At 41.5% G+C, this 27,307-nt stretch overlaps 1 protein-coding gene across 3 annotated transcripts in view; it reads left to right on the top strand.

The window, feature by feature from the left end:
* LOC114705736 (A disintegrin and metallopeptidase domain 3-like) overlaps positions 1 to 27,307 on the top strand; it is a 47,246-nt gene that overhangs the window by 424 nt on the left and 19,515 nt on the right. For all 3 annotated transcript variants that reach the window (XM_037211648.1, XM_037211647.1, XM_037211649.1), the window contains exons 2-12: positions 82 to 149; positions 2,261 to 2,316; positions 5,098 to 5,176; positions 9,499 to 9,575; positions 10,548 to 10,722; positions 12,857 to 12,922; positions 16,032 to 16,103; positions 16,259 to 16,425; positions 17,438 to 17,519; positions 20,579 to 20,715; positions 22,349 to 22,535. In XM_037211648.1, coding sequence (XP_037067543.1) covers positions 82 to 149; positions 2,261 to 2,316; positions 5,098 to 5,176; positions 9,499 to 9,575; positions 10,548 to 10,722; positions 12,857 to 12,922; positions 16,032 to 16,103; positions 16,259 to 16,425; positions 17,438 to 17,519; positions 20,579 to 20,715; positions 22,349 to 22,535 — 1,166 coding nt within the window. The remainder of the gene's footprint in view (positions 1 to 81; positions 150 to 2,260; positions 2,317 to 5,097; positions 5,177 to 9,498; positions 9,576 to 10,547; positions 10,723 to 12,856; positions 12,923 to 16,031; positions 16,104 to 16,258; positions 16,426 to 17,437; positions 17,520 to 20,578; positions 20,716 to 22,348; positions 22,536 to 27,307) is intronic.

The following is a 27,307-nucleotide window of genomic DNA, read 5'->3' as shown; positions in this document are numbered from 1 at the left end:
TTGGCTAGAGAAGAGCTTAGCCAAGGTTAGGGTACTCACGGCTGTGTACCTCCTGTGTACTTCCTGTGTCCCTCTCTGCAGACCCTGAAACACCACTTCTGCAGACCACAGTGCCACAGAAAATCGAGAACAGCATCAACAATACCAAGGTAGCAGACACGCACATAATTAAGAAGCCGGATTTTCGGAAAATGACGGGTGTTTATTTGTATCCCACTTGTGGCCCACATCAGTGAATTCCTCTACAGCCTCTTTCAAATCCTGGTTATTCCTGATTTAGTGAGCTAAAGACTGGTGGTCCCTGGGGCTTATGCAGGGTCGCTTGCCTCGGCCTGGGAGGAGGGGACTGGACCTTCCTGGACTGAGTCTACCAGGTTGATCGCAGTCCTCGGGGGAGGCTTTGTCCTGGAGGAGGTGGGAATGGGGGGTAGGCTGGGGTAAGGGAGGGGGGCAGGAGGGGGGAGAACAAGGGAATCCGTGGCTGATATGTAGAACTGAATGGTATTGTAAAATAAAAAAAAAAAAGGAGGGGGGAACCTTATGGACTAAAAAAAAAAAAAAAAAAAAAGGACTGGTTGTCCGAGGGAGGGCAAATGTCTCCGTTTTCTTTGATTTTCCAAGTAGTGTATGAACAGTGCCCAAGTGTTCTATGTGAGATTCAAGTGCTCTAACTTCCGGTCCCCACGCTGCCGTACATGGCTTACTGAACTCAGAGAAAACACACACACTAATTATATGTTCTTACACGTGAAACTACACTAAATTTTACCCTGTATCATGATTTTTAAACTGGCAGCATAAAAATCTCCAGGCCTGTAAATGCACACGTATGTAAATCCTTTGGAAAACGAAACAGTAAAGTATAAAAATTATAAAATTATTTTAAGCAATGCAGAGAGGTGTATAAAATGATCGTCCATCCATATAAGTCTGAGGTACTAGTTTTAACCCATTGAATATTTAGTCACATATATTTTTATGACTGTATGTGGCAATATTGTTTTTCTACTTCTACATTGTTACCTGGTATATGTATAAAACTTCTGACCAGCAGATAGTCTTATGGGTATTTTCCCAGAGTTGTTTCCACGGGACCAATGGGGGAAGCGGTTAAAACTTTTTAGCAAAGTAGATCAGAATGTTTTTAGTGCTTTCCAAGTCAGACAATTGTTTTCTACAAAGTTAACACACTGATTTAATCAGCATCATTTCATAGTGTCTTCAAATCTTTCTACAATCTTTCTCCTTTTCTATTTTTAAACAGATATTTTAATTTAATATATAACATGGATGTTATCTTGTCTAGTTTTATAACTAGCCTCTTAGGATTTGACAATAGACAGTATTCAACATGCAAGTCAATCAAATTTAATAGATAGTATTCAATAAAATCTCACATTTCAAACCATGAACTGAGCATTTAAATGATATCTTTATTTAGTCTTTGAAAATTCCATAAATGTATATGATATATCTTGATCATGTCCAACCCCACTCCCTCACAGCTCCCTGGGGTCCCCACCTTTTCTTTAGGTTTTTAAGTTGATTTTTCGAAAAAGATGTATGTATATTTTCTCTTCATCACTCTATAGCACACACATGTCTCATTTGCACCTGTCTGTGGGTTTCACTGTAAGTTCTCTCCATATCATTTTCTCAGGATGTAGAAACAGACATTATAAAATTCATTTTCCAATTGTTTATCTTTCAGTTTATAGGAATGAAAACATACCCTGTATAGTTTAATTGTGTCTATCAACCTTGCAAATAATGGCTGCTGCCATTTACAATGTGGGTATAATTCATGGATTCTTTTGAGTGTCTGTGGTCCTGGTGTTAATCTGTAGTAGAAGACATTTGTGTTTCACTTGTTCCCCCTTTAGGTCCAGTGATGACAGAAATAGGGTAAAGGTAACAGTATAGGTGATAGCAGTGATAGGTGAGAAAAATATAGCTTATAGTTTGGGGTCTTTTGTGTGTTATTTTGCTAATTCATAGCAAAATGAGGAGGGAATTTGGAAGCGGGGAATAAAGCATGAATTGGAAAGGGTATCTATGTGTAAGAAGCATGAAAAACAGTAGAAACTATATTGTGGATCATTTCAATTTGGGGATATACAGGCTCTAATGCCTGGTCCTATAAAACATGTACATATATAAATCACATAAATCATAGCTTGTTACTTTTAAGGAGTTGACATTTCTAATAATGGCTTCTCTCTCTCTCTCTCTCTCTCTCTCTCTGGACACTTTGCCGCAGGTCACTTACTTGGTCAGAATTGAGGGGAAAACATACACGTTCCATCTTGAAAAACAGTAAGTCAGTAAGAGCTTACTCTATCAAACAGCTGTTTCCAGTCGCCCTTCTTCAACCATTCCCTAAGCTGAGCAAAGACACCCCGGTTACTTGGCATGCTCTATCTTCTTTAAAATTCATGTGGAACTGAGATTTTTAAATCCAATAATCTATGTTCTAAGTTAATGATGTTTTAAGACGCACTCTGATAAATGAAAATTACCGAAGTCCTTAAAGCATAACCATGCACACAGTCATGAAAGCCATAGTTGTTACCTGCCCATGTGTAATTTTGCACCTGCATACATTGTTTTGCGTAGTTACGGGATCTCAAGCATCTTACTTAGTACACTACACATGCCTTAGAAAATTGGAGACCAGGCCAGAAAAATAGCCCAGCCTAGGAAATCAGGTAGACCTTGTAAATACTAAAATACGGCTTACATTGCAAACATAGGCAAAACATGCCTAGGCCATGGCTTAGAGAGAGTGAACACTTGAGTTACCGAAAGCAGTGAGCTGACATCAATTGTGTGGTCACGCGCTGCACAGGAGTTACGCAGCATGCTCCCCTACAGCCGTACATAGTGAAGATCTAGGGTACACATCCCTCTCTGCTCCAGCACCAGCTCCCCCCCCACTGCTCCAGCTCCCTCCCCCCACCGCTCCAGCCCCCTCCCCCTTTCTACCTTATGTTCTCTGCTCAAGTGCTGCTGTTTCTTGATGATACATTCTGTTATGCTCAAATGGTATTGCCAACCCACAATTGTGTTTCTCCCATTTTGCTCCAATATATATATATATATAGTTTTGACTCCCCCTTTCTCCCTTTATTCCATGAGGATGCCAGTGGCATTGACCTTGTGTACAACCTTCCATCATGGTCTATATTTTGTCTTTATATAGAACTTACAGAAATGTATAAAAAGGTTTTTTTTCCTCACAAATGTGTACATTGTTTTGTAACTGTCTGTCCTTGTTTAACAGTGTGCAGGGTGCACTTTCTTTGTGTGGGTGTATATCTCATAACATTATTCCACATATGATTTTTAGTATAGAGTATAATAGTTAATAAGGTCCTTTACAGAGATTATCTCAAAGGATTCCGGAAATCATATTAACAATTAGGATCTTGCCTTGCTCAAATAGGCACTTTGTCTAAGGCACATGGGAGAGGAAGGTATACTCTCGCTTTTGCTTTCTTCACTGCATCTGACTATGTATCCCATTCCACAGCTGTAATCAAAGTATGATGCCATATAGGTTCCTCTGTGTCACACATAATCTCAATGTTTCAAAACTCCAAAGCCATAAGTGTACGATTGAATAGATGTGAATAGTATATATCACTGATGAAGAGCTCATAAGTCACATTTGTCACAATACGATGACTTTCTCCTCTTCACTCCCCTTTGAAACTCTGAAACTGTTATCAAGAGATGCACATCTTCCGCTCCCAGGCTTCTCAGCCCCGACCATGCACCTGAGTTTACTCCTGTCCCAGTGAGCAACACTGTGAGAAGGGGCCGACACCCATGCGGTAGTTAGGTATCTAATTAACATGAAAACGCGATACTTGTCAACTTTAAAGGAAGTGTTAGCTGATAGATTTGGAGGTTTCTGTGTATGGTTCCTCACTTAGCCCTGCGGCTTTTGGGTCTGTGGTTAGGTAGGACACCATGGCAGTAAGCCCTTGGCATTTACCTCATATCTGGGAAGTAGAGAGGAGGATGAAGAGCCAAGGCCCCAAGGTCCTCTTCAGGGGCACAGGCTCCCAGGCATCTAGAACAATGCATGCAGGTCTGCCTTACTCAGTTTTTGTCAGCTTGACACAAATCTAGGCACACCTAGGGATAGGGAATCCGAATTGGGGTTTACTTCCCTCAGAGTGCTGGCTGATGTTTGAGGGCCCAGCCCACTGTGGGTGGTACCACTCATGGACTGCATGAGTAAGCCAGGGAGAGCAAGCCTGTAAGTACATCCGTGATGCTCTCTGCCTCAGTGACTACCTCCAGGGTCCTGCTTGATTTCCTGCTCCGATATTCATTAATGGCAGATAGTCATGTGGAAATAGAAGCCAAATCAGCCCCTCTATTTTGGTCAGTGTTTTATCAAAGCAACAACAGCATTAGCAGCAACAAAGCCAAAGCAGGACAAGGCCCCACTTTCAAAAGACTCTACCATACTCCAGTAGCCCTAGGGACTGAAGGCTGGACATTAGCACACAGTCTCTGGAGAGCACTGCAGACCCAAACAACCCAGTGAGTGCTCCGAACACCATGGAAAGCTTTCTCAGTAAGTTTAGATGGTTTTCATCTCATCCTGGGACCTACAAATTAAGTTGCTCATTTATGACTATGATACTTACTTTGGCCAAAGAGAAGCTGAGTGACTCCGCAGAGGTTGTAAAGGGCTCTTGTGTCTGTTTTTATGCTAGTACCAGACTGTTTTTATTACTATAGCTCTGTGGTGTCACTTAAAGTCTGGGAGGGTGATACCTCCAGCAGGGGTTTGTTTGTTTGATTTCTAGTTGTTTGATTTCTAGTTGTTCAGGATTGTTTTGGCTATTGTTTTGGGTCTTTGACTTTTCATATAAAATTTAAGATTTTTCTATGAATACCACAAATGTGATTAATATCATGAGTGTAATTTAAAAAATAATAAAAAATAAAAAGTAAATTTGTAAAATTTATACTGTAGTTTCATTATTCTGAAAGTTTTTGTTGTTAATGAACTATTAAATCTATATATTGTTATTAATGATATATTATAATGAAATGCCACTATTTTGATTGAAATAGGTCATTTTTGCATCCACGTTTTATGGCATATTCCCATAGCAAGTTAGGAACATTGCAACTGGATTACTCTTTACTAAAGGTAAGTTTAGACTAATGCTGTGTAGATTTGGGGGCTTTTTTTTATGGGTGTGTATAGTGGTGTTTTCTCCCTTATATACCCATAGTTTTAAATTTAGAAATAGTGATGCAAACATTTATATAGAGATTATATATGTTCCTACACATGTATGGATTCACATGATATGTTACCTTTAGAAGTTGGTTTTTGCATTTTAAACTTATTTCTAATTAAAATATTATTATATTACTTGACCTCTTCCCATCCCCCCCCAACCTCATGCCCCTTCCTTCCGCCTGTGGTGACAATGGCAAGGTATAGTGAAGGAGACTAGGCTGGTGGCAAAATCGCAATCCTCCTGCCTCCACTCTTAAGTGTTGGAGTTGCAGGTTTGTGTTTATCACAAGCAACTTAGATTCACTATTTTAAAAATATGCAGAAGGTGCTGCTGTTGGGAAAAAAAAAAGAAAGGCCTTCTAATCTACAGTGCTGTTGGTCAAACAGATCCCAAATCCAAATCCCCAGTGTAAACTGCTAGGAAAGCACACTGAATCCAATGACTGCTCTGGAAGACTGGAACCCCAAAATCACACTTATCTGCAAGTACGATTAAACCAGTTCTGAAGACATCAGAAGTCTGAGATGGAAAAGAAAAGGCAGGTCGAGGGGCAAGGCATCCCAAAAGCTTGGGAACGTTGTCTCACAGATCCTGAACAGTGGAGGAGACTGTGGGAATCACCACACAGAAAGATGGTGGGGAAATGGTGAGAGGAGACTCCAAAAGCAGAGGGCACACAGATCAACCCAGGAGGAGGAATGGGTCGGGGAAATGAGGTGGCACCTATAGGCTCTTGGATGCGAACAATGGGCTATTTTATTGCATGAGGGATTCAAAAACAACCCTGAGGTAAAAGATCTTGGAGTACCTTGCACACCACAGTATCGGAGCTGAAGGGGAGTTGACTAGATGTCTGCACTTTACAATTAATTCTGATGAACATTTATTAGTTGTACACATTAACATGGCCTTGCTGTGGATATCGCTCTATATAAATAAAACACTGATGGCCAGTGACCAGACAGGAAGTATAGGCGAGACAAGGAGAGAGGAGGATTGGGGAAACAGGAAGAAGGAGGGGGAGACACTGCAGCTACCGCCAGGACAAGCAACATGTAAAGATGCCGGTAAGCCACCAGCCATGTGGCAAGGTATAGATTTATAAAAATGGGTTAATTTAAGATAAAAGAACAGTTAGCAAGAAGCCTGCCACGGCCATACAGTTTATAAGTATTATAAGTGTCTGAGTGATTGTTTTATACGTGGATTGTGGGACTGCGGGGCTTGGTGGAACCTGAAGAGAAGCCCTCCAGCAACATGGCCTAGTGTGGTATTTCAACCCCTGTATACCATGTGCAATGAACAACTCCAGCTTGCCTTTATCCATTCTTTTTAGCTCTCCCCAGCTCCTAGCCACCACTGCTCTAGACTTAGGTTTACCTTTCTGGCTTCCACATATGACAGAGAATACATGGTACTTGCCTAAATGGGCTCGGCTTATTATTACCATTGGAATTATTGTTGTTGTTGTTGTTAATGGAAGTAAGGTCCCCATTTCCATTCATCTTACTGAGAGTGATAAGTATTAAATTTCTTTATGTCAATAATATTCCTCACTCCATGTGTGTGATATCATGGTTTGTTTCCATTCATCAGTTGAAGAGAGACCTCGACTGATTCCATATTTTACCTATTGTGAGTAATATTTTCCCAACCATGGTGTGCGAGTAGGTGTCTTTAGATTGCTGGTTTCCTCTCTTCTGCACATATAACCCCAGAGTTGGGGTAGCTGGGTCTTGTGGTAGATCTAGCTTAGTTGTTTTTTTATTGAACATGTTTTTTTTTTTTCATACAATATATTCTGATTATGGTTCCTTTCCCCCAGCTCCTCTCAGATCCTTCCCCCTGCCCCACCTCTCCTTTCTACATCCTCATCTGTTCTTGTTCTCTCTCATTAGAAAACTGGCATCTAGAAAAGATAAAATTAAAAACAAACACACCAGAATTGGACAAAACAAACAAACAGAAAAAAAGGAGCCAGAGAAAAAGCACGAGAAACATGTATAGATGCAGAAGCACACACATTCACCCGAACAGAAATCCATAAAAACACAAAACTGGAAACCACAAGGTATAAACAAAAGACCTGTAAGATATATGTGTATTTTTAAAAAGCCCAGGCAAAGCATTATGAGTCCCCCAAATGGAGGGGGCATGTCCCTGCCATGGTCACCCTCAGGAATGGAGTGTTGAGTTTTGCATTGTCAAGGATAATGTTGACCATAGACTCATGCATGCTTTTTTAAAGGGAAATTTATTCATTATATTATTGTGCATGCACACATGCACAGCAAAAGCCTTCAGTAAGTCAGCCATTTTACCTGCTCTCAAACGAGATAATTTTATAATTTGTATCATTTGAGTTTAAATCTGTACACTTAAGTGTTTATATGAAACCTAGGAATGTTTAGTAAATAATATTTTATTGGTTTTTTTGAGAATTTTGTATAACACCTTTTAATCATTTTTACCTCTACTCCTTCAGCTACTCCTAGCTCCAACCTTCTTCTCTACCCACCAACCTTTGTGTCCTCCTTATCATTTAAATCCATCAAGTCCAATTTGGGCTCCCCTTGGAGGCACAGCCTTTCCTGTAGCTTGTGGTCAACTCACCAAATGCTACACTCTCAAAAACATCGACTCCCAGCCTTGCAGCGAATCCGTCGGCAGTAGCTCCTTGTCTCCATGCCCACCTCCCATCTCCAGGCTGCAGTCTGGTCTGACTCAAGCTTGCACAGGTCTTATGTAAGCTGTCATAACTGCTGTGAGTTCATGTGCGCCTGGCTTCTGAGTGTATGCTGCATGGGTTGTGTGAGGCTCACGGGACAGACCGGACAGTCTCTGGCTTTCCTCTCGTTATCTGCTGACCTTGTGCTTCGCTGTCTTCCTTCTGTCTGAGTGACTGACTTTTGCTGTGTAGATGTTGGGTGACATTCTACAGGGAGGCACAGTCAAGAGATCCCTCAGAACTCTTCTTTCCTGTGGTTAATTGTGGATCAGGACCTAGATCACTCTCTACATCGTTGGAAAGGGCTGTTGGTATCACTCGAGGGGCAGGTTGCTGCTCCTGTTGCTTAGCATGCAACATAGTGCAGATCTCCCTGTCTGGGCAAAGCCCTGTAGTGTGAGTGTACTGGACATTGTGCAGAAGGTGTATGTTGGACTTACATGGGCTCTAATGACTACCCTTGAGGCTAGATCCAGCCTGCTACTCTAATTGATGGGAATGGGGTTTAGGATGGGGTTGATGTCAATGTTAAATGGAGAGCTATGCCTGGATGCTTTTAGTAAATAGACACATTTGAAGGAGTCAACAAGTTGGAAGTGAGGTGTCACAGCATTAAGAAGCTGGAAATAGCCGGGCGGTGGTGGCGCACGCCTTTAATCCCAGCACTCGGGAGGCAGAGGCAGGCGGATCTCTGTGAGTTCGAGGCCAGCCTGGGCTACCAAGTGAGTCCCAGGAAAGGCGCAAAGCTACACAGAGAAACCCTGTCTCCAAAAAAAAAAAAGAAGCTGGAAATCACTACAATTTAGACTTAGGAGGAAGACGAATTCACTAAAAGGATTATTGTGGGAAAGTTTGGGTATCACTAACATTGACAAAGTCAACGAGGAAGAGCGTTTGAACTACTGCTGATGGTTAATTATCTTTCTAGTGAGATATTTAGGGAAAGCGAGGTGGACAAATGTCAGCTAACTGCTTATGGACTTGCAAGATGGCTCTGTGTGTCAAGTGCCCCCTGTGAAGCGTGATAAACTGAGTTCCATCCCCGGGTCCCACGGGGTAGAAGGAGCAAATGACCTCTGAATGCTCACTGTGACAGGTGCACACAGACATGCAACATCAACGAACAAATACTTAAAAACACTTTCTGCATAACCCAGAAAAATGGAATGAAATGTTCATGATTGAACTCAGCCAAATGTTATAGATCAAAGGCTAGTGCGTACAAACTATGCTCTTAGGCAACCTTGCTAAAAAGGAAACGATACAGATAAATAGTATAAATCGTGGTCAAAAATCAAAGTTATAGCAAGAATATTCCAGAGAGAGGGGAATAATCACGGCGCAGGAAGGTGCTGAGGAAGTATGTGTGGGGAGATGGGGACGACGCTGGACATCGGACACAGAATGTAATGGCTAAATGTGGGCGTTTGCTGTTGTCAGGAAGCGAGCATGGCCCCCAGGGCTTCAGCCATAACATTTTTTTCTGTGCCTTCTTAGAGCCATTGCTTCTATCAAGGACATGCTACAGAGATCCCAGCATCGACTGTGACAGTCAGCACTTGCTCAGGTCTCAGGTACCATTCTGGAAGCGCGAACTAAGATTGTATGTCAACCTTCAGCTCCACCATCTTCTGTGAGACTAGAATGAGGCAATAACAATAACAATAACAACAATAACAGTAATAATAATACAGACTTATAGACTGTGGGGGCCCTGTTAATACAGCTTCTTTATTCCCGTCTCTTTCTCTTGCCCTCTCATGTACTTTTGGTGGGGGGGCTTCTTTGTATTTTGCCACCATAAAACTTAAGCAGGAAAAGCTCCCATGAGCAGGGAGAGAATTCACATTTTCTAGCCACATCAGACCACAAGTATTCTTAAGTGCCATAATGGAGGGAAGATAGATATATCGTTGGGTTTGAAACGAAATCCGAGACTGAATGATGCTTGGAGATTAAAGAATTTTTTAAAATTTCCTATCCATTTACATACCAACCACAGTTCCTCCTCCTCCCCACTACCCCCCTCCTCTACCTCCACCCTGACCCACTCCCCATCCCCTCCTCCAAAAGGGTAAGGCCTCCCATGGGGAGTCAGAAAAGCCTGGTACATTCAATTGAGGCAGGTCCAAAGCCCCTTCCATCTCTGCATTAAGGCTGAGCAAGGTGTCCCACCATAGGGAATGGGCCCCCAAAAAGCCAACTCATGCACCAGGTCCTGGTCCCAGTGCCAGAGGCCCCTCAAACAGACCCAGCTACACAACTGTCTCCCACATGCAGAGGGCCTCGTTTGGTCCTGTGCAGACTCCATAGGTGTCGGTCTAGAGTTGGTGAGCGGCATGCACTGATCTTATTTGGCAGTGTACTTTCACTCTGTTTCTGACATAAATACATACATATATATTGGTTTAAATTGAAAAGTATATAACTACAGCTATGTCGTCTTTACATTTAAATTTACATAAAGAATTATGGAGAATTCTTTTAGTGTGACTTCTCAGTGGGAAACCTATACTAACCGTATTTTCTTTCCTTTATATGTTTAGGGGCTTGTTGCAGTTAGAAAACATCACTTATGGAATTGAGCCATTACAGTCTTCAGCTACATTTGAACACATAATTTATCAAATAAAGAACAATAAAATTGATTATTCCCCCTTAAAAGAAAACTTGAATCTCCAGCATGAGAGTCAGTCCTACCGAATTCTTGTAAAACCAGAAGTGAGTTGGGCCTTCATCTGTACTACTTACTTTGAAATTTTGAGACTGTGTACATTGGGAAAACAAAGTTAAACTGTTGCATGGTAATTCTTTTAAGATATTATTGGTTTACTCAGATAGTCTTTAGGAAATAACAAGTGGACATAATTAATTTTTTAAAACAAATCATCAAACTTGTTATGATAGCTTGTTTAGTTATTATTTGCCGAGTTTGTATAGATACACATAGTTGCTATTTATATGAATATGCATACCATTAACATAATTGGTCCTGGATTTACTTACTGATACTTTCTATTTTCTTAGTCAATATATTTGTTTTGTAAAAAAAAGCATTACTTTGCTACAAATGTTGAAAGTAAAATGAGTCATGACAATAACTAGAAATCATCTCAAACCTCCCCATCTAAAGATGGTGTGTTTGCTCTCATATACCTCACTATAACTGTACAGTCATAAATGTCTAGATTTTTTTAAAGGAAAAATCATCTAACAATGGCTATTTTACATTTTTCTGGTTAATATGATTTCATGTTTTTGTTTATTTTGCATTTATTACTTTCTAAATTAAATAATATTGTCAAGTAAATCTACTAAAATACTAAATAGATGAGTGTATAAGGAAAAATGAAAATAAGAATGGACCAAAATATTATGTCCTGCAGCCTGGTGCTGCTGTGGGATGCACTGCTCTTATTCTGCAGCTTTCACTGTTTCTGACATAAATAGATAAATATATATTGGTTTAAATTGAAAAGTATATGCTTTATACAACTATGTCAGTTTTACACTCAAATTTTCCCTATAACTAGTAAATTAATCTGATGAATATAGAAAAAAATTAAGAATCAACTTTTCTTATAAATAATTTCATCCAATAGCAGGCACTCTTCTGGAGAGATTTTTGATATGTATCTTAATGTTTCCCTTTACAGTGTTTGCTCAACTTCACATTTGATCATCAGTGGCTAAATAAGTTCATTTCTTTTTTGTTTTTTCAAGATAGGGTTTCTCTGTGTAGTTTTGGTGCTTACCTGAAATTGGGCCAGCCTGGTCTACAGAGCGAGATCCAGGACAGGCACCAAAAACTACACAGAAACCCTGTCTTGAAAAACCAAACCAAACCAAACCAACCAACCAACCAAACAAACAAAAACCCTGGGTGTTTGCTAGTCGAATTAAACTGCCACGCCCGTCTCAACTTTTACATGCTTGTTTGCTGGATACACTAGTCATTAATGGATGGCCAGAGCCACACCCAAGCAGTAGCTCATTCTTCATGTCAATATAGGTGGGCCAAGAAGACTCCAGAGTTGGGAAATAGGGTACTGAGTGTCTTTGAGTCAGAATGACATTGCTTCACTTGGAGTAAATTGGGTTGCACTCCATCGCACAAGAGAAGACCTTGTCAAATCAGTTGAAGGCTGAAAAGAAGAAAACTTACCCTCATACAGAGTAGTCTTTGGATCCAACTGGAACCTCAATGTCATGTCCTTCTAGGTAGGCAGCTGAGAGCTCTGGAACTGGAACAGTTCCAGGTTTCTGGATTCCTCTCTAGACATTGGACTAACTGACCTCTATGATCACAGAAGCTAACTCCATACATATATATGTGCACATATATATATATATATATATATATGCACATTTCATGTTATCAAATATTAAATGTTTGCTGAAATAAATAAGCCTTGTTACAAAAAATGTTCAGGAAGCCACAAATCAAATCAGTAATAAGATATAATATGGCTAATATATTTCCTTTTTAAAATAAATAATGAGTAATTCCATACCATCTTATCTTCAATGGAATACATTCAGCAAAGGTAGAAAAACTCATCAAAATGAAGCACCTTTAAAACAGCCAAGGTCAGGCCTGGTGTGGCGGCTCACACCCTTAATCCCCGCACTCCAGAGGCAGAAGCAAGTGGATCTCTGTAAAATAGCCAAGGTCTCTTCCCAGTCACACTGTCATCGGAGCATTTAACCTTAAAGACTCCCAAGACTAGAGAATGTATCTACCGTCCACGTTACTAAAATAAGTACAGTAAACGGTACTAAATCAGTATTCTTAACAGACATATGTGTACCTGATCGAAGGTTTTATTATATTGACATTTTTATTGTTTCACAGAAAGGTTCAAATGTGTCACTGAGGAAAAGGACGCTGAGTGTGAAGGTCATCGTGGATAAAGCCATGGTAGGAATGACCTGTCTTCCTGAGATCTTTGTTTTGTAGAGAGTGAGGATTGTGAATATGAAACTTAAATCGCCCCCCTCCCCCAATGTTAGCTTTGTTCTGTGGGATGGGTGTTTTGCCTGCATTGTGTGCAGTATGTGCATGCAGTACTCCCAGAGTCCAGCAGAGGGAGGCAGATCCACTGGGACGGGAGTTAGAGATGGCTGGGAGCTGCCGTGTGAATTTTGAGGATTGGATTTGGATTCAGGACCTACGTGCTCTTGACTGCTGAGCTGTCTTTCTAGTCTACTTTTCACTGTTTAATACAAACTTTTTTTTTACTCTGTTCAAGTTTCAGTCATGATGACACGTGCCAGTAATCCCAGCATTTAGGAGGGTGTGGCAGAAAGACTGCATTTCCTACCACTCCGGGTACCATAAGACCTTGTTCAAAAGATAAACATCTTTTTTCCCTCTGTTCAAAAAGTGTACCAGAGCATGGCAGTGCACAACGACATGTCATCACTTGTCCTTATACTGGCACGAGGGTATTGGAGCAATGGCGTGTGATTCTGTATGCACAGGTTCTAAGCCCCTCTGACTTTAGCAGAGAGACTAGCCGGTGTGCCTCAATTCTTACTGAGACTAGATCTCATTTCCATTATACCAGAAGTTAATTCATTAAATACTACATTGGATCACATTTCCAAAGATCTACTTGATCTGAGCTTGTTTTGTGTGTCATAGTTACCTGGCGCCTTGAGTGGAAGCTCCACGGTCTAAAGATGAAATGGCCGTTCATTAGCCCCCCAGGCACTCTGCACTGTCCTCTCCAGAAAGTATTTGCCCACTGCCTTTCCTCCCACGGGGCTAATCTTATTTCACATCTAGCACTGACTTTCTTTCTCAGCTCGTCACTCTCTGGTTCCTAGCATCCAGCCCCATGGGTTTCTTCATGGAGTCATGCTAGTCTCATGGTGTGGATTCATTCCAAAACCTTCTGCCTCACCACACTGGACTCTCACTTAGCCAGCCATTTTGATTTTGTCTTAGTTAATGTTAACATGTGCCATCTCCAAAATAAATGATTTTAGTTAAAACTCCAGTTTCTATTTTTCTTGTATTGAAAATATATTTTTTTTCTTAGAATACAGTTTGATTACAGTTTCCCCTTCCCCAACTCTTCTAAGGTCCTCCCCTGCTCCCCTCCTGTCCAAATCCACACCTGTTCAGTCTCTCCTTGGAAACAAGCAGGCATCTAAAGAATAATTATAAATCAAGTAAGATTTAAAAAAAAAACCCACAAAAATCAGAATAGAATAAAACAGAAGAAAAAAAAAAGCTAACACAACCCTACAAGAAACATATATAGACCCAGAAACACACACGGTGCACACATAGAGATCCTATAAAAACCCCAAACTGGAAGCCATAATATATCCAAAGAACTTGTGATATTAAAAAAAAAAAAGCAAAAAGAAGAAAAAAAATGCCCAGATATATATTATGAGATAAAGAACCTCCAAAGATGCTGTTGAGTTCATTTTGTGTTGGCCATCTACTGCTGGGCATGGGGCTTAGCCTTAAGGGTGGTTTGTTTACACAGTGAGACTCCATTGGAGAAGACTAATTTTTCATTTGCAAAGGGTTACCAATTGGAGACAGCTTTGGGGTGAGGGGTGGGGACATGTGTCCACTTCTCTCAGCACTGGGACCCCATCTGGGGCAGATCCGTGCAGGCCTGGTGCATGCTGCCTCAGTCTCTGAGAGTTCATATGTGCATAGGTCCTGCTGTGTCTAGAAGGCCTTGTTTTCTTGGCGTCCTCCACCCCTCCGGCTCTTACACTCTTTCTGCCTCCCCTAGCCCTGAGGGAAGGGATTTGATGGAGACATCCCATTTAGGGTTGAGTCTTTCCCTCCCTGCACATCGTCCATTCGTAAGTCTCCGTATTGGTTCCCACCTGCTGCGATCAGACTGTATCTCCCGTTCCGTACAAAACAGCCCTGTTCAAAGCATTCCATTAAGCACCATTACCAGGTGTGCATCGCTCACTTTCCCCTGAGCTTGGGGAAGTGTCTGCCGCCTTTGCTCACCTGAAACTGTCTTAGCCTTTCAGTGTTGGGCATTTTCACCTTTCCAACAGTTTTGGGTTTGGGAGAGAAAAAAAAAAAATTAAACAATTCAACTTTCAGAAAGTTGTAACAAGAAAACGTCACAGAGCAGCCTTGTTCCCGTCACCTGTGTCACCGCCACAGGGTCTTCTGTCGTCATCTGGGCGGTCTCTGTTTGAATCTGAAAGCAAGTTCTCAATGGCACCAGGGGCAGGTGACGTTAAAATCTATGCACAACAACACAGCAGCATCCCCGTCTCTGTACAGCTGAGCGCTCTATTGCATGGTATCCACACAGTTGATCTTAGGAAGACTGTGTGCTCTATCTAAAGAGCTATGGCTAAACATGGCTCAGTGTTTTATGCATAGTCTGCCCTTGCTACTCACAAGTTCCTTTGTGTGCATATTACATCTAACGTTGGCCTTGGTGGTCCATACCATATATGTCTCCACTGTTAATTTGCTTGCTACTAAAAAGTAATCATGTAAATTAAACTAATACACAAGCCTAGACAATATTTGCAGGCAGTATTCTGATTATTGTTTCCTTAAGTGATGGTATACGCTGGTAGTTAGTTGTGCACTATTGGACTCTGTTGAGAAAGGGTGCTCTGTAGCTGGGATGTATGCTGTGTTTCTTTGATTGGAGTGAAGATTTATGATAGAAAAGTGAATGTGGTCTTAGTGAGTCAGCGACCGGACTCCTTGATTCCGCCCTTATAGTGCATCCGGTCTTCATTTCCGTGCCCGTAAAGAGGAAGTGAATCACAGCTACCCCTTTGAATAGTCTCAATTAATAGTCTCATTAAGACCCTAGGGTTAGGTGTCAAGCACAGTAAGGACAATGATTAGGAGAAGTTTACAGACGCGGAGGATTAACTGACAGCCCATTTGAACACATTTTTACTCTGTTTCCTCAGTTGAGTGCGGCATCATTTTAACTTTTATATTTGACACTATTAACGAGTGATTGTTTAATCAGTTATACTAGTAATTGAGAAACCACCTTGTCTTTCAGTTTGGCCATATGGGCTCTGAATTGGGAGTTGCAGTTCAGAAAGTTGTTCATATCTTCGGTCTCATTAACACCGTGAGTACTTCCGTTTTTGTTGAAGAGACTAACGTTAACCCACTAACACGGTTTGCGTGCGTGTCCCCCCCAGCACTTTGATCCATGAGTTGGGTTACCTCCTCAAAGCAATAAGTGGAATGTAATCCCCGACTGAAGGTGTGCCCCCTTTCCAGATGTTTTCCCAGCTGAAGATGACTGTGATGTTAACGTCTTTAGAGATCTGGTCAGACCAAAATAAGATAGAAACAGACGGAGATGCTGACGAAGTTCTGCAAAGGTTTCTGCTGTGGAAACAAAAGCAAGCATCCGGAAGAGCCCAGGATATCACGTACTTACTCCTGTGAGTGCCTTGTCTGCGCCGAGGGGGACTTGCCTACTTATTTCACGTCAGCTGCTGAAGTTGTGTTCCTGTAATTGTGCCGGCGTAAGCAAAACGTAAAGCTCTGATCACATCGTCAAACGCAGTCCCCCCCAGACCCCGTCCGTCACCCCATTTCACTTCAGCACTAAGGTGTGTTATGAAAAGCAGCAGGGAGAACACGGGCCTCTGTGTTTATAAAGACCTCACTGGGAAATGGTTATACCATGATGTTAACGCGATGAATGCAATAATTGCCCATGTCGTTGGTTCGAAAGGTAAATAACTGAAATGGACCGGCCACTTCCCCGCACCTGTGGCTTCTGTTCTCCAGGGTTTCTATAGTGACCTAAGATGTAGTTTTTAGCCACTTGCTCTGTGGCTTTCAAGAGTCTTTATGTGGGTTTTAGCATTACTCACTCACGTAATCATTTTACACGTTACTGTAAGAAGTTTATTCATGAAGACTTTAAGAGATATAAAAGGAACCACATGCCTTCTCTTGCTTCCTATTAGGTTCAAGGCCAGGGTTGGGTATGTGAAGGCAACACTAGTGAACTAATTTCTGCACACCACCTCTTTTTTATTGGTGCCCCTTTCTCTCTCCCTTTCCTCTGGTCCAACACCGTGTACAATTTTAAGATTGTTCAATACATGAAAAGCCTGACAATAGATGACTCTGGTCTTCAGATGTTAGCATCAATATCCATCTAGTGATGGGGATATTGAGAAACAGGATGGAAATACTACGCTCCTCTAGGTTTTGGATTGGGTATCATAGAACCTTAAGCATCATTTTTAACTTAAATTCCTATGAAGTATGGAGGACATAACGATGTGTGTTTCTACTACTTAATGAATGGTTGTTAGCATAAAGCATATTGTGTGATGAATACCATGTTTTAAAGATGCAGAACTTTCAGAAATCCATTGTTTAAATGTTCTTTCTAGCAACGTTTTGAAACAAGTGCACTGACGTAAAATTTTAATTTAGGTATAAGGACTATCCTGATTATGTGGGAGCAACATATCACGGCATGGTCTGCAACCCAAAGTTTACAGCAGGAATCGCTCTGGTATGCCCTCTATTGTCCCTGAATAAAAAGACACAGGATGTATTTATTGTATACTTTTCCTGAATTTTGCTAACAGTTTTTTTTTTTTTTTTTAAGGATTTTAATGTTGTAACTTATAAAAGACTTGGTTTGCTGAGGAACTCCCATGGTACTGGACTAGGCCCTCTGGAAAAGTGAGACAGTTGTTTAGCTTGAACTGTTTAGGGGGCCCCCAGGCAGTGGGACCGGGACCTGTCCCTAGTGCATGAGCCAGCTACTTGGAATCTAGGGCCTATGGTAGAACACTTTCCACAGCCTTGGTGCAGGGAGGAGGGGCTTGGACCTGCCTGTACTGAATGTACCAGGCTCTGCTGACTCCCCATGGGAGACCTTGCCTTGGAGGAGGTGGGAATGGGGGGGTGGATTGGGGGGGGAAGGCTGGGGGCTGAGAGGAGGGAAGACAGGGGAATCTGAGGTTGATATGTAACATGAATAGAAAAATCTCTTAATAAAAACAAAAGAGTTGGTTTGGTTTCCGGGGAAACACACTAAATTTGCAATTTTAACGAGTCTGTGATGTTAACTGTATTCACCTTAGTGTGAAATAAGTCTCAAGATATATTCACCTTTTAAAAATAAGCCTCCACATCAATCAAGCAACCCTTCCCCTGTCCCAAGTGATGCTCATTCTATGTTCTGTTTCCATTGTTTTAATAACTTTGGGGTTTACATGTAAGTGGGATGGTTCAGCACATGTCTTTTCTAGGACAGAGTTCTTGCAAGCAGTACAATGTACTTAAGTTCCATCTCTGCCATAGTGTACACAAGATTTCCTTTAAAGTGACCGAGTTAATTATCTATTCTCTCAACAGATCTTTCTTTTATTTCCCTGCCTTTGTTGCTATGCGCCCTGTTACACTGCACACGATAGGGCAGACATCTCTTTGAGGTCCTAATATGGGTCAGTCTAGGTGTATACCCGTGTTGTTGTTTGTTTTTGCTCTTTCTGGGGGCCCATCACCCAGCTCCCAAATAAATTCACACATGGAGGCTTATGTGAATGCCCAGCCTTAGCCTGGCTTAGTTTCTCGTCAGCTTTCCTTATCTTAAATTATCCCATCCATCTTTTGCCTCTGGGCTTTTCCCATTCTTTTACTTCCGTAGATCTCACTTTTACTCTGTGGCTTGCTGGCTGTGTAGCTGGGTGGCTGGCCTCGAACTCACAGAGATCCTCCTGGCTATGCCTCCTCAGTGCAGGGATCAAAGGCGTGCACCACTACCGCCCGGCTGACTCTGACTCTCTGGCCTGCTTGGTTGGGTGACTGCCCCTGGAGTCTTTCTCTTCTCTGGCTCCTTCTCCTCTTCACTCCTCTATCTTCTCTTTGTTTCTCCCAGTTTTCTCCTTCTAGTTATACTCTCTGCCTGCCAGCCCCGCCTATCCTTTCTCCTGCCTTGCTATTGGCTGTTCAGTTCTTTATTAGACCATCAGGTGTTTTAGACAGGCACAGTAACACAGCTTCACAGAGTTAAACAAATGCAACATAAACAAAAGTAACACACTTACTACTACATACCCAGAAGTCAGCTTGCTGAATTATGTATCGGTCTTGTTATTAATATTTTGTGGGACTATAATATTGGTTCTGATAGAGGCTATACCAGTCTATAATAGTGTCACCAACATACAATTAGCTGCAGAGTCAATCAAACTTACTTTGTTTTAGTTAATAGAGACAGGCCTATGTGCATGATGTTATATCTTCTCCTTGCTTTTTAGATTGTGTTTTTGCCATCGCAAATGATGCAGTACCAGTTCATATACTTGATAGACTTTAGCACGTATTACCAGAGAAATAGCTATTCAAGTATTTGACTTATTTTTTTAAGTAAGTTAATGCTTTGCTGTAGGGTTGTGGGCATTCTCTACATCCTGGATGTTAATCCTTTGTCAGACATGTGGTCTGTAAATGTTTTTTTTTCCCCCTATTCCTGGGTGTGTTTGTCTTTACTTTGGTTTTATCATGACGTTGAAACAGGGACGTTTGAGACAGCGGTAGATTCTTCTTTCCCGCGTTCGCCTTTGCCCTCATCCTTTGTGGGGATGACGGTGTGGGTGTCCTGAATCGTTTCCCTGTTTTCTTCTGTTTAATAGTTGTGAGTCTCTCACTTAGGTCTTGAATTTGTTTTCAGCTAGTTTTTAGATAGAGTAAATATAAGGATCCAGGTGAATGCTCTTTTTCATGTAGCTGTTCTGATTTTAATCCACACCTTTATTGGGGATTTGAATTCATTGATATTCAAAATAGTTTGTAGTAGGGAAAGATTTCACCTGCCATTTTTATTTGTTTATTTACATGGACTTTTTCCTGTCTTCCTTGGGGATGCACACTCTATAGAATCTAGATGTTTTGACCTCTCCTGTCCTCAATCCCTCTCTTGTGTGTGTCCTTAACTCTTGGAGGTTCCCTTTGATTCTCTTTCATTACATGTATATTGCATAGATTTTTTTTTTGTTTACCATTGCACTTGGCTAAAATATTAAATTTAAGTCAATTATAAAGTAATTATAAGAAAATTTTTGTTTACATTTTTAAAATTTTCCTCAGACAATTTTTAAAGTAAAAATTGATTGCCAATTAAATTTTTCCTAAAAATAGTCACTAAAATTATTCTACTTCCCTAAATGTCTTTATGCTTGTTTGAATTGTATTTAATAATATGCCATAAATTTAAGGTTTTATGTAGCAATCTTAATTTTCCTACATGTCAGCTCAATTGGACTAAAAGATTATTGCTTAAAAACGAATATCACAATTTGCTCCTTTTTTTTTTTTTTTTTTTTTACCTTTACAGTCTTAAAAGTTTTGCTATTCCATTTTCTTGAATTTGCATTGTAGTTTAGGTACCATTATCGGAAAGAAAAAAAAAAAAAAGCCTGACAAAAACAAACAGGAAGAATGGGGTGAAAGAGGAGGGGGGAGGAGGACGGGGAAGGGGGGAGGTGTAGGGAGGAGGGGGAAGGAGGAGGAAAAGGGAGAGGAAGAACTGACTCAATAATTTTGTTCTTTTTGTCTCTCTAGCACCCGAAGACATTAACCGTGGAGGGCTTTGCTGTTGTTCTGTCCCAGCTGCTTGGAATTAACCTGGGGTTGGCCTATGACGACGTCTACAACTGCTTCTGCCCAGGAAGTGTGTGCATAATGAATCCTTCGGCAATGTAAGGTGCTTTTCCAGATCAGATCTCTGTAGACACTTAGGAAATCCTTGTATGTCCAGACATACACTTCTTCGTCACCGTCTAACTTGACCAAGAACAGTTTAAATGAATGCCCGAGCAATTATGTAAAGCACATGGACGAGAATGAGCTCAGGGCAGGAGAGAACACACACTTCCCAGTTCTTAACGGTCGTAGCCTTGGCCATATGCTTCTGTGGAAGAGATGCAACAGTGCATAAACAGCGGAAGGCGTGAGGGCTCAACAGGCCTGTGAATCAGGAGATTTCGCTGTGTACATCGGGGCAGAGGGAGATAAAAGGTTACAAAGAATTTAGAAACTACTGAGACTACAAGGAAGAATATTATAGGCTAGGGAAACAAAGTCAAGTGCAACCTGGCTAAACAGTCAGATTCAGGGAAAGAATAAGGAGATGAGAGAGAGGCGGAGGACAGAACCCGAGGTGCTGGGGCGGAAAGCGAGTGTTTGCAGAACGGGAGATTTCATAATAAACTAAACAACGCACGATCAATTTGCACAGCGTGGATAATTAAATGTGCCCTGCAGAGTGAATGTGCAAAACCCCAGAGGGAGTCCAAACACAGTCTCTGAAGGAGACGGGTGTTCTCATAATAATTCATGGACGTTTATTAACATGGAGAAGTGAGGCTGTTGAAGAATCACTCCTAGGCTCTGGGCTATCACACTTCACTACTAAACATTGGAATATTCTGAACGGTTTTATTTGTTGCATCTGGCTTATTATTAGTTGTCTATTAGGCTTTTCAAGCACGCTGTTAAATAAATTATGTTGGATGGACCTCAAGGACAAGTGTTCTAGAAGGTCCAAACCTTCAGTTGGTGGAAGAGAATTAAAATTATGTGCAGGGAATGTTGAGAGAAGTGATAAGGTGAGAAGAGAAGCTTGGACCAGGAGGAGGGGTCGCTGAGGGGCATGGAATCCTCGGGAGGGAGGGGGAGTTTGCGTGACGAATGAAGGGGCGGAGAGAAGTCACGTGCCCAAATACATCCAACCAGAAGTACTGGTTTCAGTCTCCCCAGAGGTTTTCATGCACTGAAGAGGGAAAAACCCGGGGAAAATGCCTTCCCCACCACATGGCAGAGGCGGATGTGGCCAGCCGTCTCACTCTCACACCCTCCTTGGAGCTTCTTGCGGTGATAATTTCGTTGACTCTAATGCAGCGATTTCATGTGAGCTCTGAAGCTGAGGTGCTGACCGCTCCAGCTCCCTTCACTTTCTGTGTATTGATCTTAACAAATCACATTTGAAAGAAATGGAACCGCCGGGCGCTGGTGGCAGGCAGATCTGTGTGAGTTCAAGGCCAGCCTGGTCTACAGAGCGAGATCCAGGACAGGCATCAAAATTACACAGAGAAACCCTGTCTCAAAAAAAAAAAAAAAAAAAAAAAAAAACAAACAAACACCACCACCACCACCAAAAAATGAACTGCTTTGGTTATGGCCTGCTTTAAAACTAGAGGCAACTCTCTCTCTCTCTCTCCTCCTTGGCTTGTCTTTCAGGTGAATATTAAGGGATTCATATACTTTATTAAAGAATGTGACTTGGATAGAGGTTGCATTTCATTGATCTGAGGAATATTAATTTATTTTTAGACGCTCCCAAGGCATAAAGGTTTTTAGCAGTTGCAGCCTGGATGGATTCAAACAGCTGGCTTCACAGCCTGAACTAGACTGCCTTCAGAAGAAACCAGTGCCAGAAACTGTCGCTCTGCCTCAAGGGGCAGTTTGTGGTAACGGCCAAGTGGAGGATACAGAGGAGTGTGACTGTGGCCCACCAGAGGTTAGTCAGACTGTCCCAACTCATCCCAACACCTGGACTGTGTATCGCATACCCTCCTGTAGGCTTATATGTAATGGAAAAGGGGAGGACATCATTTTAAAAGATGACGGACCATTGCATTAACCAAGGAAGAGGGCTGGGTATGGTAATGCAGTTGCCTGAAAATCCTAGCACTCAGGCAAGAGGATAGAGAATTCCAGGCCAACCTGGGCGGTGTTGGGAAACCCTGTCTCAAGATAATAATATTTGTAACTAACCTGATAATACAAGTGAGGTTGTTAGTTCTTATTTCAAAAACTTTTAGACATTTGCTAATATCTGATGTTTATCTTAAATGCAGGGATTTGGTTCCATTATAATATGGGACACTGAGAGTTTATGGCACATAGTAACTGAGTAGTTTTGAATTTGCCAATTTAAATTGTGAGTAAAGGTAGCATAGATGAAATTGTATTACCTTTAATAGGCAGATCATGAACTCCAGTGGCATTCCTAATTGGAATGACTACATTGGTCCATGAAATGTCATTTAAATAAAATTCTTCCTTTGTTCATCTTTATCCTCAATAGCATACATGACCTGGTTCACAGCCATTCCATAGTTCTTATTCCTCACTCCAATGGAGTCACACAAATAATCCCAGACACTTCCTGTTTACCATTACCATTGCTATAATTTTATCAACCCTCCTGTCGATTATTTCAGCTTTACAATGTGTATTGCTAATGAGGAATGAAATTCCTGCCCTTTCTTCAATGAAAACCGTCTCCATTTCACTTGTCCTTCTTCATGTATGTATGTATGGAAATATTGATTATTACCATTGAAGACAATTCGTCTTCTTTTGTGACGAGATCTACTAAAGCTTTGTTTAAATAGTCTCCTTTGAAAAAATCCACTTGATTCTCTAAAAATGTGTTCTCTTTCTTAGAAGAACTTTATGCACATTAAATTTGGCACAGCAGATTTGGGGAAAAGAGCAACCAATGAGTTAGGGAGTCCTCTGAGCTAGCAGGGCTCCAGAGAGCGCTACTCAGGCATGCAAGCCAGCAGCTTTATGGACAGAATAGGCATGGCTTGCCAAAGGCGCTGGGCTGAAACTCGCACATTGTTTTATGACAATACAACTTCATCTGGTGCCACCTTGTAAATGACCAAAGCTCTACTGCTCAGAGTAGTTCTTGTTTGTTTGTTTGTTACAAAGATGAGCTCTCAATTGGGTGCTCAGTTTGTTTGCTTACTAGAATGAAGTAAGTCGCCGCGGGCTGTGTGGAGGGACTGAGTGCAAGATTTGACAGCAACCTAAGCAACGAATTTAACTTAATGCTACCTACCACCTGTGGTCTACCCCTCAATTTTGAAGACTGACTAACGTCTAGGGCATTGACACTACTTGCTGTCACCTTCAAATGAATTTGTCCCGTCTCAGTGTGTGATTAACTACATGGAATGTCTGATCACATTGGTTCCCTTTGTGTTTGGGTAAGAATGCTAACCATGGAGAGACTATTAGGCATAATGGACATTTGCAGAAGAACATGTTAGAGTTCTGAAAGATTCAATATAACCAGAGATTTTTTTTTTTCCTTTTGAGACAGGTTCTCACTCTGTAGCTCTGGCCCTGGAACTCACTCTGTAGACCGGGCTGGCCCTTGAAGTCAGAGATTTGCCTGCCTCTGCCTCTCCAGTGCTGGGATGAAAGGTATTCCGGTCAGGTCCAGCTCAGGGGTCCTGAGTCCTGTTTCTGAGATGCACTGTGACTTTGGCAGTAGGAACTTACTTTCCACCTCCAGGAGGTGACCAAGAGCAGCAGCAAAAAGCTGTATGCTTCAGGAGTCACTTGGACAGTCCTGGCCAACAACTCAAAAGCGGGCTTCTCATGTTCGGTATTGGGGGTTTTATTAGATGGTCTTTGGCTCTTGGAGGAATCACTGACAGTCCAGATGGAAAAAGTTCATTCAAACTATATATGTATATTTATACACAGAATTATGTTTATCACAGGTGGCTTTTTAAAAAAGATGAATAGCTAGTAGTATGATTACTTGTGGGGCTGTTGGACATCCTTATTGTTACTTTACCCTCCTCCTTCTTTCTGTATTGTGTCCTTCCCCCTCCCTAAAGGACTGCCCCTTTTCCTGTTTCCATTACTAGGCTCCTTGTGTCCTGCGATTTCTCCCTGTTGCTCCCCAACCCTCTTCTCCTCTCCACGTTCACATTTTACATTCTTGGTTGCTGTGGTTACTCCAGGCTATATATTCACATCTGAAGATTTGCATAATGCGTGATGTTTGTCTTTCTGGGCCTAGATTACCTCACCGTCAATCAAAGTGCAGAGTTGTGGAGGCCAGTCCCAATGACTCTATTTATGGAACACTACCACACCTAAGGCTCAGCGGACATTGTGGAAGAGAGGGTGGAAAGATTGTAAGAGCCAGAGGACCAGGGAGTTTGCTGTGAGATGATGTCTCTCTCCTAGTCATGTAGGAGTTGTACCCATAAAGTCTCACCCACATAACTGTCTAAACATTTGCTGAGTGAGGAGGACACCAGTGAGCGTGTTAAGCAAAAGGGGAGAAGTCAGCTGGGCGGTGGTGGCGCACGCCTTTAATCCCAGCACTCGGGAGGCAGAGCCAGGTGGATCTCTGTGAGTTCGAGGCCAGCCTGGACTACCAAGTGAGTCCCAGGAAAGGCACAAAGCTACACAGAGAAACCCTGTCTCGAAAAACCAAAAAAAAAAAAAAAAAAAAAAAAAAAAAAAAAAAAAAAAAAAAAAAAAAAAAAAAAGGGGGAGAAGTCCATGAGGCCTCAGCTCTACACAAAGAACTATGGAACACTGAGTGTGGAAGAAATAGTCTTCCCCAGGGAAGAACACACCAATTGGTTATCCAACACCAGTGTCCAGCCCTGACAACATGCACACAAGTAACATTGTATAGACAGAGAAGGTTGTATTTAAGAATATATATTTATTATACACACACACACACACACATATATATATATGTGCATGTAATAATAATTAGTGGAAAAAGAGGCCATGAAGATAAAGGAGAACAAGGAGAGGTATATGGAGGTGCTTGGAAGGAGGAAAGGAATGGAGAAATGTTGTAATCATACTATAATCCCAGAATAATTTTTTTATCTCTCAAAACATTATTTGGGGGATTTTATTTTTTATTATCATATTTTTAATTATCTAAAATAATTTTCAAGTGCAAATATTCTTTGATAACATTCTTCCCTTCTTCCACGTCCCTCCAGATCAGCGGTTCTCAACTTTCCTAAGGCTGAGACCCTTTAATACAATTCCTCATGTTGAGGTGACTCCCAACCATATAATTATTTTCCTTGATGCTTCATAGCTATAATTTCGCTACTCTTGTGAATTGTAATGTAAATATCTGATATGCAGGGTATTTGATGTGTGACCCCTGTGAAAGGCTCGTTCGCCTCCAAGGGGTCGAGACCCCAGGTTAAGAACCACCCCTCCAGATCCTCTCCTAATCCCGACCTACCCAACTTTAAGTTCTTTCTTTAAGAGAAGTAAAAAATGCAGTAAAACAACAAAAACCCTCCAAACTAAGAAAACAAATAAAGCCACATGTAAAAAGAGAGGGGGAAAAAAGCAGAAGAAAGATAAATATTTAGAAGACAATTTGATACTGGCAAAATGGTAGTCATAGGTTCTCTCTTAGGGCCTATCACATGCCCAGCGATGAGTTCTTGGCTCCAATCACAGAGCCAGGCATTAGCCCCAATTAGAAAAATAGCTGGTTACCCCTATAATGTTCATGCCACTGTGTCTTTCTCACCAAGCCAAATGTTTTAGCTCTCAAGGTTCACAGGTGAGGAAGGATGCCGATGACTGCTTTTCCCCAGTCGCCTGTACAGTGTTGAGCCAACCGACCTGTCAAACAGTACCTGAAATGGGGTGTGAGAATTAAGAAAAGTCGGTGACATACTGAGACATAGGATAGATTTGGGAGGTCTGTCAGTGAATGCTGCAGCCTTGAGTTTATTCTGCCCAGGGCTTGTATACAGCTCAAAAACAGGCAAAGGAACATCAGCAAAGAATGCTACATTGTTACAGACGTCTTTCTCTGAAAGTACCCCGGGTTTAAGGGACAGTCACACCACTTCCCTGTTCTCAAGGAGGTAACAAGTGTGCTGTTCTTCTTGGCAAAACATCCTGTTTGTCCTATTTCAGCTAAGCTGAGCAAAACAAGTATGCACCTTTGACCCATCAGACCAAGATGAGCTCTCTAAACCTCCCACCGTACAGCACCTTTCCACACAAGGAAAGCTAGCCAGGAGGGAGGCCACTCCCAGGTCAGGCTTGGTTTCTCCATGGCTTCTGACAAAGTATGCCATGTCTTCAGAAACAGGGCCCTTCCGTCAGGTTCTGTTGGAAAACAGAGCAATGGCAAAGACCTGTATTTTTTTTGGAGGGGGGTGGATTCTATAAAGCCCAACAACCAACAACTTCATACCTGGTGACGGGGATTTTTGTTTGATAACCTATGGCATCTGGGAGAGGCATTGCCCTCTGTGCAGGATAACTGCATCCAAACTCATAGGTATATATTAGGACATTTGGAAAAGAGCATATTTTAAAATAATCTATTACTTGCTATTGTAGTACCATCCTTCCTGGGTAGGAAACATTCCATAAGATAAGAAAGTATATATTAAAAATAATTACATGATATTGATCTATAGGTATTGGAATGATCCATTAAGTTTAGGAAATGCAGTACAGTTTTTTTTT

This window comes from Peromyscus leucopus, chromosome 17 (genome assembly GCF_004664715.2).
Source record: "Peromyscus leucopus breed LL Stock chromosome 17, UCI_PerLeu_2.1, whole genome shotgun sequence".
NCBI classification, from domain to species: domain Eukaryota; kingdom Metazoa; phylum Chordata; class Mammalia; order Rodentia; family Cricetidae; genus Peromyscus; species Peromyscus leucopus.
This window is presented reverse-complemented; position numbering and strand designations above follow the sequence as displayed.